Consider the following 19,509-nt stretch of genomic DNA (forward strand, 5'->3'; position numbering starts at 1 on the left):
GAGGGGGAGACAACGTACTGTTCTTTGCTACCAGTATTTTTATGTCTAAAAAAAAGACCACCCACTACTGAGAAGCTTGGGGAACAGTATGCCAGCTGCGCATATGCCAGTTGCCACAGCTAGAGTTTTGGAGGTGAGCTTACCTGAAGGTGGGAATCCGAGTTTTCACCCGCATCCCCGGCACTTATCCGGATTGGCACATAGGAGTTGCTGAAAAACAAGTGTGGGATGCCTGTGAGTGAGAAGGAGGCAATCTATTTTAAAACTTTCTCAATTGATTTCTTCTTAAATTCTTCATTGTCCTTTCCTGTTTTTTTGGATAGGCTTAAATATATATGCCATGCCGGGTAAGGTGTCATATGTATTTAAAAATAACTAGGTGCCAGAAGAAACCAAACTCAACTTCTGAGGTGTGTGTGTGTGTGTGTGTGTGTGTGTGTTTAAAGGAAGCCCATTTATTTTAAATGCATTTGACTATATTTAGAGGCTAACTACACGCTAGATATGGCAGTGCCCTAAATAGGCTTGCACGTAGAGTGAAGAAATACCACTAAGTATTATGCTGGAATTTCCTGATTGTAAACAGGAGAAGACTGTCTGCAAACAGGAGATCTATAGTCTCAATGCTGCCCCTGGGTAATCTCCTTGGATGGATTATTACAAGAATGGCTGGTAAGCTCTTGGCAAGGAAGCCAATGTGGGCTCCCTATGATTCAATAACGGAATGAACGCATGAAAGAAGGAATGGATGAATAAAGCGTGGTTGTTCTTTATATGAGGGATATGTTGCGTAAGACCTCATATAATTTAATACATGCATAAATCAAGACTAATTCCCCCATGGGAATAAAGTAGGATTTACATCACTTCGAGTTGTGTACATTAAGTGCAACCTTATTCTTTCCCATTGCCTTATTTCGGATTTGCATAATTCGTATCAGCATAGAGTATGACTTGATTTCCTCTTTTATAAAGGAGGACTATGGATTTATATCTGGAGATCGAGGATGTGCTTGACAAAGTTTTGGTCGGATGCAGGAATGTAGGCTGCATGTTCATCTCAACTACCTTGGACAGTGGACCAAATCTAAGGAGGTGGCATTTAAGAGAGAGAAATACAAAGTCCTGCACTTTGATCCCAAATGAATATCCAGAGAAATACACCAACAGGGACTGGTTTTAGTTAATAGCAAGTTCAGTCTGAATCAGTGGTGTGAGGAGTCTTCCGAGAAAAAAAAAAATTAATTCAGTCTTTGGTTTTCTTAATTGAAGCAGAAGATCTAGAATGGAAGGAGCAGATAGTTCCTCCTCTTCAAACTTACCTGGGATTCTGTTTTCCGCTCTCAGTTTTGATCGCAAGCTGGAACATGTCCAGAAGAGAGAAAGAGTAGACAGAACTTGAAATGTTTATTCTGGAAAAGACTCAGGGAGGAAATTATTGTTTCCACATGTATAAACGGCCGCCATATGCAAGAAGATTTAGGTTTGCATTTTTGTGGACTTCCATGCCAGTGCAAGGACCTTCGGGTAGAAGTTTTAGGGAGTGAGATTTTGTTTTCGTATAAGGACAGTTAGAATGTCTGAAGAGGAGAGGATCTCCTGAGTTCATGGGGTCGGTCTGGCCATCTTGACACCATTTAATGGCCGTGTAGAAAGAGTCCATGAATCTGATTTCCTTTTCTTTTTTTTTTTTTTTTAATTTTTTTTTTCAACGTTTATTTATTTTTGGGACAGAGAGAGACAGAGCATGAACGGGGGAGGGGCAGAGAGAGAGGGAGACACAGAATCGGAAACAGGCTCCAGGCTCTGAGTCATCAGCCCAGAGCCTGACGCGGGGCTCGAACTCACGGACCGCGAGATCGTGACCTGGCTGAAGTCGGACGTTTAACCGACTGCGCCACCCAGGCGCCCCTTTCCTTTTCTTTTGAACTCTCAGAGAGTTAGTTACAGATGATCCCCCCAAAATAAGTAAATAAAATAAAATAAATGGCCAGTAAATTATGAAAAATAATGTAACTTTGCTAGTAACTAAATGAAAATTCAAACAGTAATAATGTGTATTTTGTCTGCTAGCAAAAATTAAGGAGAAAAATAAATTCCAATATGGTAGGTAAGGATGCAGTGAATTTGGTTTTCATTCATTGGTATTTTTTTTGACCTTTTTAAAACATTTATTCATTTTTGAGAGGCAGAGCATGAGCCGGGGAGGGGCAGAGAGAGAGAGAGAGAGAGAGAGAAGGAGACACAGAATCTGAAGCCGGCTGCAGGCTCCGAGCGAGCTGTTAGCACGGAGACTGATGCGGGGCTCGAACCCCCAAACTGTAAGATCATGGCCTGAGCCGAAGTCAGATGCTCAACCGACTGAGCCACCCAGGCACCCCTTCACTCACTGCTATTTGCACTGATGCCTTTTGGAAAGGCACATCGAGTCTTGTAGCACTGATGATACCTCTGTTCCGATAGTCCAATAGGCGAACTAACAAAAGACAAGTTGAAAATATGCAAGTGGCCACTTGCCCGAAGATATTCATTGTGGTACTACTTATCACAGAAAGGAACTCCAAGCAATCGAAACAATGGAAAGGTAACAGTTGAAGATGGCAGGCATTCGCTCAATGGAATGTTATATGTCACTTAAAAAGTCATTTTCACTGTAGCTGTAGGGAAAATGCATAGGACACAGTGTTATGTGTGCACCTGTGGAGAATTGTCACCTACAGAATTCCACAGATGTGATGATTATAATTACCTACCCGGCAGATGGATATGACAAAAGATAAGAAGGAAAATTTCCCCTTTTGAAGTCCGGCTTCGCCACTAGCCCATCCCTTAACTTCTCTGTGCCTTAGCTGCCAAGTCTATAACACAGGGAGTTTGGACTCAGTGGTGTCTAATGTCCCTTCCAGTTTTACGATGTGAACAGAATGGACCTGTTTCAAGAAAAAAGTGTATCCCAGAGGGATTAAGAAATCAGCCAGTCTTGCTTTCAGACTCTCCCCCATCATACTCCACTTCCATATTATGTATTTTTAGAAATCAGCTTTGAAATGAATAGCAGATGAGAAAAAATAGAATTCCTTGATCTTTCTCAAATAAATTGCTGCATTTTGAAGGAAATGTAGCCATATGCTCCCTAAGTACTTTAGCGTGAAGCAGCATAAAACAGTCCTCAAGTCATTAGGATACTTTATGCAAAAATGCCCAAGGATGATTTCAAATCAAGATAGTATTGCTAGGAGCATTAGTGAAATGCACTGTCCTGGGAAGGTTTATTCACACAACACAAAGGGAAGAGGTGGACAGTTAATAAACTGGTTTATTCACTTCTATTTGAGTCTTTTAAGGGGCGCCTGGGTGGCTCAGTCGGCCGAGCGTCTGACTCTTGGTTTGGGCTCAGGTCATGATCCCCGGGGTTGTGGGAGGGAGCCTCATACTGGATTCCTCGCCGGGCATGGAGCCTGCTTGAGATTCTCTCTCTCTCTCTCTCTCCAAAATAAAACTTAAAAAAGTAGTAAAAAATTGTCTTTAGCCAGTTCCCAACCCCCCAGTTTTGCATCCCAATCAATGAAAAAATGGTCAAAACATACTTAGGTTTTGTTTAGGACCTTCTTAATTCACAGGGGTCTGAGAAGCAGACATGAGGTTTCAACTCGCAAACAAAAGCCTCCTAGTCGCTCCCAGACTCCCTGTGAAATTACCCTCATTTCTTGAAAACTTTCTAGAAGGGTGGTGATTTCTGGGTTCAGACACTTGCCATCAGGCAGAGCAGTCAAGAGGAGAAGCTGGTCGGGGCTGCTTCTCACCCTCAACGGGGCCACTTGCATAGCATCAACCACATGGGTGGGTCTTCAGGCTCCATGCGGCGCCCGGGAAGAAATTTCACTACTCTGAGGATTCATATAACTTTGCAGACACAGTTGTCTGATCTTTTCAGGAAACACCCCATTTTCAGTTGTCCAGGAGGAATTTTTAAAATGCAGGGACAGGGGTGCCTGGGTGGCTCAGTCGGTTGAGTGTCCCACTTTGGCTCAGGTCATGATCTTGTGGTTTGTGGGTTCGAGCCCCGCGTTGGGCTCTGTGCAGACAGCTCGGAAGCCTGGAGCCTGCTTCTGGTTCTGTGTCTCCCTCTCTCTCTGCCCCTCCCCCACTGGCACTCTCTGTCTCTCAAAAATGAATAAACGTTAAAAAAAAATTATAAAATGCAGGGACAGCCCGCATCTACAGAAAAGCTTGTGTATTATGTAGCTATTCAAATAAGGCATCTCTCCAGTAAATAATTACATCTTCAAGGCAGAGTCCAGACTCTTGCAGTTTGTCTCAAAGAAGCCTCAGACACATAGCTCCCCAACCGAATGCACAGCACAGCATGGAAAATGCTGCAATTAAAACCATGGCAGGAACGAAAGAAAGTCACTCACAAGTGTGAGCTTTATTGGTACCTTCGATGTCTTCTTTCTCTGCATTCATACCAAGCTGTTTTTAAGAAAATAAAGACACTGGCCATCCTTTGTTTGCCTCTTTTCAGGGGAGGAATTGGAGTGTGAATTGGAGAGCTTGGAGGGGGCGGCCGGGGTGCCATCTCGAGGGAAGAGAAGCCAGACGGGGAGGCACATGAGTACACGGCAAGGAAGTGAACACACTCAGAAGCAGCTTCTGCATCTGACTGCTGTCCTTTCCAATTAGTCACCTGGCACTACTCTGAACTTCACTGCAGTAAGATTGCCACTGCTTAACCTGCAGGAAACTCGGCTCCAGAGACACTGGCCCCAACCCCCTTGGGGGGCCACTTCAGCACCTGAGCATCCGCCTTCCACAGCAACTCAGGGCTCCTCTGCCGTTAGCTTTCAAGTCCCTTCAAGCTGACTCTACCTGCCACCGTCGCCCAGCGGTCACTGGGATAGAATTGGAGCTACAGGAACGCGTCTTGCATTAAAAAAGAACTGCCTCGCGAGGGTAGCCTATGGATCGTTAACAAAAGTAACGTGCGATTTTTTTCCACTGCTGTGGCATCATTTCAATTCTTTGCCAGTAGTCTCCCTTCTCACTTAAGCCGTTTTGTAGCCCAGAGGTCTTGTGTTGGGGTCTTCACTGCAGGTAACGGCTACCAGATTTTCCTCCTCTCTTCCGTGGGATGGTCAATATCCCCTGGAGGTCAGATCAGAATGTTGGAGGTGTTATTGTCTGGACACAGTCCCCTCAAATATTCGGATACTCAATCCGACTGGGTGGTGACAGATTAAATCCTAGAGGAAGAAAGTCTAGGGGTTAGAAATTTTATCGCAAGAAGTCTTCAGGGCCTGGGATAGGCCGGCAAGGCTCCAGCCCCAGAGGAGAATTTTCGTTTATTGCTTGACAGCTTCCAAATGAAGGGCAGAATCGTTTTTAACCACAAGCCTGAAGTTCTGTGACGGGAGACTGGCTGTCCAACAACTCTTCAGAGCAAGAGCTGGGATTCTGAGACGCATGGGTTCTCTGGCTCTGGCTGGGAGTTTGTGTTATTTGCTAAAGGTATGTCACTTTTTTAGAAAAAAACTTTATTTTGAGAGAGAGCACAAGCAGGGGAGGGGCAGAGAGAGAGGGAGAGACAGAATCCCAAGTGGGCTCCGCAACACCAGTGCAGAGCTCGACGTGGGGCCAGAACCCACAAACTATGAGATCATGACCCGAGCAGAGATCAAGAGTCGGACGCTTGACTGACTGAGCCACCCAGGCGCCCCAAAAGGTACGTGGATTTTCTTTCTTTCTTTCTTTCTTTTTTTTTTTTTACAAGGGAAGCAGGCAGGAAGATGGGTAGGTACCATAAGTGTGGCTCAGACCCTAGAACCGAACTGTAAAAAACAGAACACACACCCTAGTGCAGGTAAGAAATATAAATGATTTTACTGCTCAGCATTTGCATATGGAGACGCAGTGCACCCAATAATACGTGGCATCGTTCTTCAATTGATGCAACTCAGTAATTTTTATTGCAACTGGAAGACAATACATCACAGAAACTTTATGGTAGGTCTGGGGAAAAGTGTTATTTACAATAAATGATGAAATAGTTTGTCTTTGGCAATATGATTACATATGAAGAATGCGAAATGCAAGTATGGATGCCTCCAAAGCGACACCATCAGGTCCCTAAGTTTCGGCTGATTGTGCAAGCCTCCACACTGCTCCTTTAGGTAACACAAACGCAACTGAACATCACTTCCTTTTTCCTTTATGGTTCTCCCTTTCTATTCATGATATTGGCAGTTTCATACAGAAAATACAGGAAAAAAAATTGGCTTTTGAAAAATTATTACTCTAGTAAATTAGAATTTGGCCATGTAGGTCTATTGGCCGGCGAAGGTCAGATGACCCTAAGCATCGATAGGTGCTTGGTCTTCTGATTTGCTTTATCACTGTTATTTTTTTTTTCTTCTGTAAAACAAAAATGAAATTCAGAAATGTTACAGAATCAGAGTATAAAAAAAAATGTACAAGTGTATAATGCTTCCCAGACACACCCGGAGACTCCCCCCCACCCACATTTTCACCATGGCAGGTATAAGTAGTATGAATAACGAGCATGAAACTGGTTACTGAATCAGCTATGAGCTTCGACGGCCTCAACATACATACTCAAGAAATGCTTTATGTTTAAATAACTGAAATTGTGCTAAGTTTCACCTAAAAAAAAAAAAAAAGAAGTGGGGGGGGGAAGTTTGGGGAACTCAGGCCACAGTAATGAAGGGATGAAATACAATTTGTAGGTTTGATAGGCTCACCATATCGAAGTCTGTACGAATCCAATATGGAGTATCAGTTATTTGCAAAAGGTAGGGAAGGCTGTTCTCAACTTTTGCAAATGAAGTACAGTGGAAAAACACTGCTGAATATATCCCAAATAAATAGTCTTGATTTCAACGCTAACAAAACGAACAGGAAGGGTACTTGTGAGCATATCACAGTAAGTCAGAAGTGATCCTTCACCTAGGTCTGATTTCAAAAGTACGACAGACAGCAAAATGCAGCACCATAGACACATCGGTTTTCGGCCACTAAAAGATGAATCGTTTTGAAAATCGTATTTTCCTTCCTTAATTTTTGGTCAGTGAAGCTAGCACTTGTTTGCTGAACTGTGGAAGAATTTCAAGGTCACACGCATTATTCACGATAAAGCAACCGAGCTGACGAGTCTGTGCTTAATTCAAGAATAACCAGTAGAAGAGAGAGAAAAAACAAGGACTTAACCACCTCCGGTGCTCTCTCAGAGGAAGAGGGGTTAACAGATGAATTCACAAAGGTAGGCGGGTCTATACAGAACACTGAATGCCATGTGTAAATCCTCATGAAACTCCAGAAACAGGAACACCACACAATGTATATACTTTGATTTACACATTCCGTTACAAAGAAAAAAGACACCATTACAACTTTGTAACTGTGTTAACTGCAATATAAACCAAAGTCCCGAGTTTGGAAGGTAACTAAAAGAGGGTTATCACTTAGGTTATATAGCAAAAGTGTTGATGTATATTATATATAGTAGTATAAATAATAAAAAAGTATTATTTAAATTAGATCACAGTGCTGCATTATGTGCATAACAGTGTTTGATATAGTATTGGAGGGCTGGGACCTAGGACACTAAGGATTTAACTGTCAACACTGGTAAGTCACAATCAAGAGGGGACACAGAGTTCAAATGTGTTCTTTTGGTGGCAAAAATCCTGAAGATGAAAGAAAAAATACTTCTCTACAGAAACATAAAAATAAATGGCAACATCTGGGCAGCTGTGATCCACCAGAAAGAAACGAGTCCCAAACCTGAATCAAGTTTAAAGGGAAAAGAGAAGTCACATTGAATTTGATCCGATCCCCTGTGGAAAACCCTCCCATGTAGGTCACTTGTACAGAACTCTGATTCCTTCTCCAAAAGCCCTTCAAGGAGAGGCCAAGAGCCCACACGCGGAGCGTGGGGTAATTGAAACGTGAGTTGGTAGCACTCGATGCTGTGCCCAGCGCGTCCGAGGACTGGGCTGGGCACAGAAGCCATCTGGACGGTTTTCACTCTACAGAGCCCACAGCCTGAAGTTGTCCCCGGGGCGGGAACGCCACTCAGTGCAAAGGCGGCTTCTAGAATTGCCCTGTGGTAGTTACTGCCGCACCCAGCAAGGACCAGACTCGTCGAGCGCCTCTATGAGAAAAATCAGCTCTTGGGAAAAGCCTCCGACACATCCCTTCTTAAAAACTCAGCCCCAAGACTGAAACCTGCCACAGTCGTCTTGGCCATCTCAAACCACCACCTAAATGTGGGTTTGGTTCATTTTAGTTTCAAATAGACAGCTTCACCAAAGAACTCTTGAAACGTATATTGGTTAGAGAGGGAAGGGAAGTAGGAGCTTATGGTATATAATAAGGCTGGGAAAAATCTATGATGCAAACCCTTTCCACGTAGTACTAGATAAAGGTAAAAGACAATTATAGTAGCATAAAAATAACTGTCTATGTGTATACCATTTAAGGAAAAAGAGCTACAGTCTCTTTCTCTTAAATGTGTCCGAGGGCCAACAGCAAGTAATTGTAGATGTCGTGGTGCTGATGTATTCATGGTTGTTTTCCAAAGCGTCTTTAAATATTGCTATAGTTCCCCGTCTCCCCCTCCCCCCGGCCCCATGTGAGTACGTGAGATACTGGAATGACACACGAAATGCCACTTCTCCCAGCAGGAGAAATGAAAGCAAAAACACCACACCCCTTGAACGGTGCCCAGGCGATCTGTCAGACTAATGAATACATATGCTAGTTTTGGAAGCTAAAGGAACACCTGACGTTTGGGAAGTAATTCCAAGACTAAAGTGAGTTACACTGGAGCAAAATATTCTTTCACAAATAGGCTTGTGCTTAAATTCTCTACTGCTCTTGGAGGAGGGAGTGAGAGAGGGTGCCTCCTGCCCCCTGGCGTGGCGAGGGACGTGGACAACCTCATTCTGCAATGACTTCACTACAGACGGCCACATACACGTCGATACTTTTTTTTTTTTTCCTCAACAGTCAAAATACAAAGTTAAACACAATTGAGCCATTGTTTTGGTTATGCATAATGTGTATGCCTCCAAAAACAGAAGAAAAATAGAAAAAAGTACCCTCACTAAAGTTTCCCCTGCAAGCCACCCAGCAGCCCCTACAGAGGTGCCGAGGGAGACTCAGGAAAATAACACTTAGAAAGCTGCCCGATGAGGTATTTATGCAAAGAGAGTGGTTCTGGAGTTAAGAACACACTTTTATAAGATAGTTATCTATTTCTCAAAGAGATCAGAAAAGTAAATCACACACATTGCATTTTCTTATTTTCTAAAAGAGGCCTTTGCTCCTTTAGAAAAATGAAGTGAGGGGAGACAGCCCACGGGGGGGGGGGGGTGGTGGTGGTTAACTGGAAGAAGTCCCCGCCAGAAACAGTCTTGGATGTCTGCCTCTGCCTTTCAGGAGGGAAGTCTAAATCTTATCCTGGGGGGTGGGGTGAGGGTAAGGGTCGGGGGGTGGGTGGGTGTCTCCTGGGTTCGGTCAGGTGACAACACGAATCCAAGTGTCGCTCAGGCTCCACGGCTAACACGGCTTTTGGGGCATCAGATATTTGGGGAGATGGAGGGAATAACACATCCTCTCCCCCATCTACACCCGGAACAAATATGCTGGAAGTATTCCGGTTCAGGTACTGAACTCGACCTGTCACAGGGATGTAGACTTTTCTTTCCCCAGGTTCTCTTTTCGGCAACCCAGAGGAAGCAAGTCGCGGGGTACGCGCCAGATGCTTCCCTCTGTCCTGGCTGATGGAGCTCCTGACCGCGCCTGCTGCTGGCCGATGGGCTCTGCAGTGGCCCACGACGGTCCCATTTTTAAAGATCACCGTCTCCCCCGGGCCCCCCCTCCCTCCCCCTCACCACCACGTCCTGAGCCACGATAGTGGGTGTTCCTGTTTATGTTTTGAAATTCCCCTCCACGTGGGTGGAAGATTTCAGAGATTTCTCGTTGCATCTCCCAAGGTAATTTCTTTTAGGCAAAGATAACAGGAGTTTCTGGTCTGCGTGACATCATCCGGTTGTCTAAATTCAGCCCTCACAATCTAGGCGGGCTTCATTCCAGGCTGGTTGGTGTGCACGGTACAGGTGGCCGGCCCCTCCTTCCCACTGTGAGATGGCATCACAGGAAAACTGTCTGGGGCTGGTCCTTCCAACACCCATGTCACTTTCTCCTTCACGCGTACCCTAACTCACACCCTCATCCAATAAGGCCCATTAGCGTGCTTCCCCTTCTTCTGGCGAATTTGCATAATTATTCACTGCCTTCTTTCTAGAACCAAATCCTGGTAATGGTTTTCTCAAGTCGGCGTCCTAGAAATTCTCGATTCTATCATACACACTCACTACTAAGTTTGCCCTCAAATTATTGCGTCATGGTAAACATGTACAGACAAAGAGAAAGGACACACTTTTCAACAGAGAATCAGGGGCTCGGGGGCTGAAGTGCAGACAAGGCAGTACAGAGCTCCACCATCCAGGCCCTACCAGAACACGAAGATATTTTCTATTGCAGAGTAAGATTCCCCAACAGTCAGAATTTGTCCCTGAAGAAGGTTAAACCTTAAACACCTGCTTCAAAAAACCAAAACAAAATAATTGGGGAGAAAAAAAACAAAACAAAAACAACGGAAAAAAAAAATGAAAGAAAGAAAGAAAAAAAGAAAACCGAAAGAAACTCTAAGCCTAAGGGCTTAAAAATTAGAGGCATAGCCTTTTCTCTATTTTCTATATTTATATGAAAATAATTCATGCTTCATGCTAAATACATTATTTACCTTACAAGAACTTTGTTATTTTTGAATAAAAAAAAGTTTGTGTTTTGTGATTTTTTTTTTTGTTTTTTTTTGTTTTTCTTTTTTCAAAGGAATCCATGCATTGTGGATCAGAAATTTCTGCGGGCTACACTGGCTGAATGTGGACATCATTGATTTTGCAAAGATGAATCCTGACTGGCATTAATTGCAAACTCCACTCTGAGGGCAGTACAGGAGTTTTTTTGCTTTTGTTTTGCCGTGTTTTACTTTTGTTTGTCCGTCAATGTGCCTTTGATCTTTTAAAAACACACCGCAATACTAATGGCAGCTTGTGTAGCTTTTTTTTTTTTTTTCCCCACTCGGATCAAATAGTTTTGACAGACAAAAAAAGATCTGTACCATTATTTTCTTCCTTGACAGCTATTGTAATTTCCTGGACTTGATTTTCACTTGGGCAGTTAAGAAGAGCTCGTTTTCTGCATCAGTTCTCTCTCTCAAATTTGTGTGTGTGTGTGTGTGTGTGTGTGTGTGTGTGCGTGCGCGCGTGCACGTGTGTGTGCACATGCGTGTATAGGTGTGTGTGCAGGGCCAACCTCAGGCTTATGGCTTGTGGAACATTCTCTTAATACAGAACAAAATTCAAAGATTAGCAACATCACTAAAAATTGACCCACTCTCTCATTAGTCACTGACACCTGGTATAAAAGAGTGGTTCAGTGTCCACCTCCTAACATGCTACTAGGCTCCACAGCGAAGAAGCACAAAGGACTGGAGACCGTCCCCCACTCCGTCCACCCATCCCTGCACACTTCATGGCCACGCCAAGGCTTTTCCTGGCACAATTTGATGCCCGGCGCTACAAGCCTGGACCTGCTTCCAGGGGACCAGGACTCTTCCTTCTCCCCAGTTGCCTTATCTGCATTCATTCACTCAGCGAACCCAGCTGGGTGGACATCCTGACCTTTTAAACCTAAGGGTTGGGCCTGATCGATGGTTACTTTGCACACGTGCCTTCTAGGTGCCGAATGTGTGTTCCCGTGGCATGATCGTTGGCATCCCTGCGGATTCAGCCACGTGTTTCTGACAAAGCTGGAGGAAGCAATGGTAATTTTGGCTTTTTCGTTGTTTTTTTTTTTTGTTTTTTGTTTTTTGTTTTTTTTGTTTTTGTCTTCAGATAATGAAAAGCTTTTGTAAAACAGCTGAGTGTCAATATGAGTTCTATGGCTTCAATCTCCTTTAAAAATAAAATTCTTAAGGGTCCAAAACAAAGGAGGGGCAAATTAAAAAAACAAAAAAAAAAAAAAGGAAAAGAAAAGAAAACCAAACCAAAAAAAAAAAAAAAAAAAAAAAAAAAAAAGTAATAAATTGCTGATATTGCCACAAATCATTAGAAATCTCCTGACATGCTAAAACCAAATGGCCGAAAGTTCAAAACAAATCAGTGACTTGTTTTTAATTTTTCGTGGTTTCCTTTTGCTCTTTCTGCCCCTTTGCCGTCCGATTGGTGATGTTATTCAAACAGGACCGAATCCCTGCCAAGTGCAGGAGCGAGCCCGCCGCCTCTTTCATCTCCTCGTCGTCGCTCTCGGGGGGCTTCTCCGTGCGTCTCTTTTTGAGGGGCAGCGTGTCGCTGGGGACCTTCCTGGCCTTGGCCAAGTGCTGGCGCTTCTTGTGCAGGGCCGCGTAGCCGCTGTCCCCCAGGGCGTCCTTGGCCTCCTTCGGGCTGTGTTTCCGGTCGTCCTCCTCCGTTTCGCTGTGGCTCTCGTGGCTCTGGAAGCTGCCCTCGCTGCCCTCGCTGCCCTCCTGGCTCCCCTTGGTGGCGAACTCGTAGTGGTCGTCGGCCGAGGAGGAGGAGACCGAGTCGCTGGCCGGCGACGTGCTCCTGGCGGTGGAGGACTTGGCGCTGCTGTAGTTGTGGTCCTCCTTGGGGTCTCCGCTGACCACCGGGGAGCCGCACGACGGCTCGCTCTCAGTCCGCAGCCGGCAGCCGCTGAGGCCGTTCCTGCGGACGGGGCGGCGGGGAGGGGGGGGGGGGGGTCACAGAGAGGACACAGGTTAGCGGCAGCGTCTGCGCATGCTCGCGCATGCGCACCCAACCCGCCCGCCGCCCAACCTCTGGTGTTCCGCCCGCCTGCCGGCCACAGGCTGCCCTGCTTCGCAGAGCGGGTCCGAGTCCTGCGCCCCCCCCCCCGCCCCCACCCCGGCCTCCCGGCTCATCCCATCGCCCGCTTTTTCGCTCCGTGTGCGCACAGACGTCAAAACAACACTCTCCTATTAAACCATCAAAATCAAGCTGTGCTTGGGTTCGCACACCTGCTAACACCGTGGAGTAGGCACCGCCAGGCGATGCTGGCTGGGTACTTCAGGGACACGAGCCCGCGCTCTTCCGGAGCTGCGACACGAGGGGCCTTTTGTCAGGGGACTGAGCCCAGTGTTCAGCCGAAAGAGATAACCTGCCACGTGGTGACAGCTATTCACTCGCGCCTGCCCTGCCTCGTTCATTCTGTTAAGTATTCACTGAACGCCTAATATGAATGCACGGCCTTAGGGAGGGTCCTGGGGAGGCATCAGCGGCGGAATCAGATACAGACACTGTCACAAAGATGCTCAGAGTCGAACAGAGAAGCAAGTCGTGGTTACATCACCGGTGAGAGAGAGGGCACTAAGCTACCACCTAACTACGCTTACCACCTGCCAGGCGCCACGCGCCGTCCGCAGGGATGGTTGCACTGAACTCTGTGACGTGGACAGGAGCATCCCTGTTTTACCGATGCTGGAAGAAGGGTCTGGAAAGCCACACAACTCAGAAGCAGCAGAGCTGGATTAGGACCAAAGTCTGATTCTCAAGATGGGCTCTTAATGCGATCTGACGGACTCTCGCTGTTTTTCTGATTTCCCTATAACTAGGTCCCTTCTGTACAATCCCATCCGGACCCGACAGCACTCACCACACCTGATCATTGTGTGATGGGTGTCTTTATGTCTGAATGATGACCTGAACTGTCTCGTGCTTCATGCTGGCAAGGGGAAGAGTGACTGCACCCACTTCACTGCGGGGCTGGGGACGGGAGAGAACGCCCCCATCTGTCTGGACCAGTGCCTGGTCTAAGGGTGAGGACGGTGATGTTCATTCCTGCTTAGGCCACACATTCCCAAAGGTGGGCACCCATTCTGCGTGGACTGTAGCTGTATTTTTGCCAGTGTCCAGCACACAGGTGTTCAGAAGAGGCAGTGCGGTGGTCAGAGATGAACACGCACAGGAGAGAAGGGTTACTTCGAGCTGGAGGGGATAGACAGAGGACAAGGAAAAGGTCTGTGGAAGATATGGTGTCTGACTTTGGACATGAAGGCTGAAGGTTTGGGCAGGGAGATGTTCTATTGTACCATGCTAGCCCCGTCTCCTGTAAGTGTATCCACCTGATGATAAGCTTCTAGGAGACCTGGGGAACATGAGGGCACTTTTCTTTCTTTGCTAACACATCCCCAACCGTAGGCACTCCTTTTGTGTTCTTTTCACAGAGAGCACTTCCCACCGTCTTTATGAGCTGCGCGATGCCTTGTTCCATGTCTGTGCTTCCCATTAGAGTGTTAGCTCCACAAGACAGGGCCCAGTCATGTTCTGTCCCCCAGTGGCTAGCATGTGCCAGGTGCAGAGTGCCTGCACACAAGATAATACTGAGCAAGTGTAGGAGCAGAAGGAATTGTGTGGCTGAGAGAATGAAGTGTGGGAAGATGACTGTGGGTCTCCACCAACACGTCTTACTGGGAAATCCCTGTACATATGGCACCTGCAGAAAGGCTATGGGGTTAGTACAATAAGAGTCGGTCACGAGCTGTTACCCTTTCTTTCCTGGCATCCCTGTGGGCCTTCAGGCTCAATGAGACCCTGGTTGCAGCCCAGAGAGAAAGCAAAAGGGGGGGAGTAGAGCCCTTTGTGTAGCAGGGAGTGAAGCCAAGGAGTCTCTCCTCCTTCTGGTGTTCCAGAGGCCCGAGGTTCTCTGCTAAATTTAAGCTGGTGGTTGAAAATCCCACTGTACTATGCACCAGCAAAACACCTGAGGGCCATTACCCAAATTCAGTCGTTGCTACATGCCTTGAGATCATCAGGATCAACCCCAACAATGACATTGCTGCACAATGACAATTCATTTGCACAGTGAAGTCCTAGCAGTCTCCAGAAGGGCCCCAGATTGTGTCCTGCATTCTGCGATCGCAGATCTATGACCCCCTCCACCCAGTCCTTCCAGAAAGAGCCTGGCTTTCCTGACAGGCTTCTGTTCACATCCTGGCACTGCTTATTAGTGACTTTCAGCGGGCTCCATGTCTCCCTTACAGGGCAGGGTGATGACATGAGAAGTTCTCAGCAGAGGATGGTTCTCAGTGGTGCCTGAGAATTCTGGCTTGGTTTCCCCTGTTGCTGTCAGGCAGTTCACCCCCGCTTTCTGTTGCTGGGACATGCTTACCTGAGCACTCTTGTTTTCTTTCTATTGTGGGTCAGGAGGCTGATGGGGACACAGCATAAAGTAAGAGGAAAGAGGCCCCGAGAGAGAAATTCCTCACGGGCTTGCCTGTAAATGCAGCCCCTGAGCTTTGGGCAATGGCCTCTGCGATATCTGTTTTCTGCACACTCCCTGTTTCTTGGCTCTGTCTTGGGTGCATAAAAGTGGCTAGGAAAAGATTACTTTGAGGTGTTTCCAAATATGAAGCTCCATAAATGTAACTAATTGCACAGGTAGCTATTAATAGCTATTAAACAAATGAAACTGAAAGTCTCGGATAATGGTTCTCTTGATCTTTGTTGTTGCAGGTAACTGCTGTAAAATCCAAAATAATTAGTCCACTGAACTAGCAGAAAAAAGTCTCAGAGTGAACCCGGTGACACTTGGAGGAGTAAACTGGGCTATGGTTGGCTTTCCGAAAATCAGTTTAGTTCTGAATCCTTATTTTTTAACAACATGAGGCTTATCATTCACTTCACTACCACAGTTAAGCAAAACAGGATACCTCTGAGCATATATGGCGAAAGAGAGAAGGGGAGAGAATCATGGGAGCAAATGAGTATGAAATAAGGTAAGTGTTGTCAAAGCTAATTCTTAGTGAATCTAGGTGAAAGGCATATGGTGTTCATTGTGCTTTTCTTTCTCCTTTTCCACAGGTTAAGAAATTTTTTTTAAATAAAAAGTTTGGAGTAGGGAGTAGGAGATGTATACCAGAGTGACAGCACTGATAGAACATTCTAGTTCCAGACAAGCGGAAAGGTTCTGGGCCTGAGAACTTCTCTTTCTTAAAGGAGATGAGCACATATGAAAGATGTACTAAGGACACACTACCATCAAATGGAGAAGAGAAGAGAAAATCACTTCTGCAGCCCATGAAGTGAGTGTTATCTAGGGCAAGGTCTCTGGTACTGCCTGGAACCACACACTGCATGCCAACAGTGATTCCACAGACCACATGCCACGATACTGGCCTGGCTTAGCCGTTCCACAGATAAACAAACAGAAACTAAAGAAGTGTCCCATGACTTGTCCAAGGTGCCTCGGCTAGTTCTCAAAGACTGCTCAAGCAGGAATTTGAAATGTCTTTAGGTCTCTCTCGAGAAAGGAAGTTTACTGATAGGAAACCAATACGCCCACTATCCATATTTCTGGATAAAAACAGGTATGCAGATGTGACTTCAGGGAGCAGGAATTAAAATATAAATGCATCTCTCTCCCTGACACTGTAGCATGGGCACAGAATCCATAAATTCCACACCAACTCAGCAGGAAGTGACAAGCTCCTTCAATGATTAATAACTTGATGCCATGTTGTTTATGGCGGCACAAGCCAGCCGCACCGACTTGATGTCAAACGCCTCGTCCTGCAGGGGCTGTCATCATAGGACACCACATACTTAAAAGAAGGAACCAGTCATCCTGAACACGTTGGAAGGTAAATTTCTAACCACCTCTTCAAAGCTCATTCATTAGAACGAACACGTGATACATCTGAAATGCCCGCCATTTTTCAGACTTCTCTGAATTTAGGTGTGACACCATTTTCAATGATCATGTTAGCATAAATTAAAGCCATTTGATTTCACTAGACCTCGACAAAACCGTGTGTTATTAATCTCAAAAACCTGGTATTCATTCTCTGGTCAAATCAATAGGAAATATCGAACATAAAAGGTGAGAAATCACATTAGTTCAGGCCGAGAATGAACAACGCTTGCGACTAACAAGTCAAAGTACAGCTTCTGATGGGACACGGCCATCTTGTATCTTCTCTATCGGTTCATTATTGGTCCCGCTACAGTAGAACCCTATGTAACACCTCCACCTTTTACCTGTGCACAAGGTTCTCTCTGGAGCTGACGGCTTTAAATCTAGAGACTATCATTTAGGGTGAAGTTGTCTGCCCAAGGGGTTGACTTGAGAACTCTTGACTTTGGCCAAGCATGCAGTTAATGGGATTCTTCGCCAGTGCTGGAGCTAGTGCAGTTCTTTGGTCTAAAACTGACCACAGGTAGAAAGACATGGATGAGAAGAGATGGCCAGGGAGTTCCATGTCCAGCTGGGTGGCAGAGAAGACATCTAGAAGACACTCTTCTGACTACCCCAGAAAAGATTCTGGATGAAGTACAGCAACATAGTTTTTAAGTCATGGCTGGTTTTGCTGGAAAATAAGGGAATCTTAGAAACCAAGGCAAACACACTTGTACCAAAAGAACGTCACACACAAACAAAAGGTTAAAAAATAAGGACAGAATCAGAAACAGGAGCAGCAGGTGAGCAAGAAAGCCAGGGTTTCTCTGGAGTAAAAGCCTACTGTAGCCCTGGGACAAGAGCCCAAATTTATAGCGATGGAGAGAGAGAGAGCCAAAGAAGATTGATTCTGGCAGCTCCACAGTTAACTGTGGCTCCTCGAAGGGGATTAAAGTGGCCTCAGGTGTACTGATCCCTAGGCTCCCAGCACAAGTTTGAAAGCAAATCCTCTCTTGAAGAATGCAATCTGAATTTAAGCCACCAGGATTCCCACATACTAAGGTTAATCCAATATTCAAGGAGAAAGCTCAGAACCTAAAATCACCAAACATACCACCGAGCAGACCACTGGGAATGCATAAATGTAAAAATGTCAAATGTAAAAAGCTAAGACCTCTGAATGATGATACCTTCAATGAGGTCCTAGACCAAAGTAACTGCCCCTCAGAGGCAGGCAATGGGGATAAAAGCCAGGCTTAACTCTCAGTTCCAGATGGCATGAGAAGCAAGAAAAGCCTCCCCTGAGATTTTTTTAACCACAAGCCTTGAGTCTTGTGGGGATGAGGCCAGAATTCTACTGTGTAGACCCAAAGACCTTAGGCTAAATTTAATTTAAAGTGCCCAATGGTGCCTACTAGAAGAAAATACAAACTGTTTCTGGAAGAACATACTTTAAGCTCAGGCCACAAAGAATTCCCATGGATAAGACTTCAGGGACCAGAGGTTAATAATAATAATAATAAAAAAAAAATAAACACAAAAGAAACAGCCACTATAAGCCAGAGACAACAGAAAAAACAACTATACAATATGAACTGCAAAGCTGGCAAATATTGAAATAAGTAGGTACATGATGTCAAGAATGAGTACAGAAATAAAAGAGGGAATTGAAATATACTAGATCTAGGAAGAATAGATTATGAAATCGAAGCAGACAGATTTTGGAAAGCATCAGAGTTGCGAGAGATGAAAAAATATAATCCCTGAAATAAACCTCAATGAAGCTGAAAGAGAAAAAGTTAGTAAAAAAGAGTGGTGAACTGGAAGATGGATCTAAAGATACTATACACAGTGCAGCAGAGATGAAGAGATAGAAATATGGAAGATTGGGCATGATGTAATACAAAAGAAGATCCAACATAAATCCACCTGGAGTTCCAGAATGAAAGAGACAATGGGGAAGACCCAATACCTGAACAGAAAGTGGCTGAGAATTCTCTTGTTTTGATGAAAGGTACCAACCAATCTTCAGATTTAACCAACAAATCCCATGGACGACAAAAAGAAATACATATCTGGACACATCATAGTCAAACTGTAGATATTAAAAAAAAAGAAGAAGATGTAAAAGTAGCAGAAAGAAAACACATCACCTAAAGAAGAACATCGGTTAAGATAAAATGAGGGAGGTAGATCAAAGTGGAAACATTCTCGAGGTGAGAGAGGAACGGAAGAAGCGTCAAATGCTATCTTCTAAGAATGAAGGCAAAATAAATATGTTTTCAGACAAAAAATTGTCAAGGCTTTAACTAAAAGCAGATTGTCACAGTAAGGACTTTCTTAAGAATGTATTTCAGGAAACAAGGAAAATTTTCCAAAAAGAAAGGTCTGAGATGTGAGAAGAAATGATAAGCAGAGAAAATGTAGTCAACTATTGACTGAACAACACAATAATAACAATGACTAAGTAACATAAAAAAAAAAAAATGAAATAGAACCACCGTATTGGACAAGTGTGGCACATCATCTGGGAGGTAGGGAATAGCAGCTGAAGTATTCCAAGGGCCTTGTATTGATCAGGAGTTTAAAAGTATTGATTAACTTTAAACATTTTAAAATATTCATGTTATAAGTTCTAGGATCAACATTAAAAGAAGAGAAACAAAATGTATAACTTTTAAACCATTAGAAGGAAAAAAGGGGGGAGTGGGAGCTTTTGATCGATTTAAAATA

At 44.8% G+C, this 19,509-nt stretch overlaps 1 protein-coding gene across 5 annotated transcripts in view; it reads right to left on the minus strand.

The window, feature by feature from the left end:
- Nucleotides 1-5,938: 5,938 nt before the first annotated feature.
- FOXN3 (forkhead box N3) overlaps nt 5,939-19,509 on the minus strand; it is a 175,333-nt gene continuing 161,762 nt past the window's right edge. For 4 of the 5 annotated variants that reach the window (XM_030319760.1, XM_030319759.1, XM_030319761.1 and 1 more), the window contains one exon: nt 5,939-12,809. In XM_030319760.1, coding sequence (XP_030175620.1) covers nt 12,260-12,809 — 550 coding nt within the window. In that variant the 3' untranslated portion in view covers nt 5,939-12,259. The remainder of the gene's footprint in view (nt 12,810-19,509) is intronic. The other variant, XR_003969659.1, reaches the window with a different exon arrangement.

Source organism: Lynx canadensis, chromosome B3 (assembly GCF_007474595.2).
Source record: "Lynx canadensis isolate LIC74 chromosome B3, mLynCan4.pri.v2, whole genome shotgun sequence".
NCBI lineage: Eukaryota > Metazoa > Chordata > Mammalia > Carnivora > Felidae > Lynx > Lynx canadensis.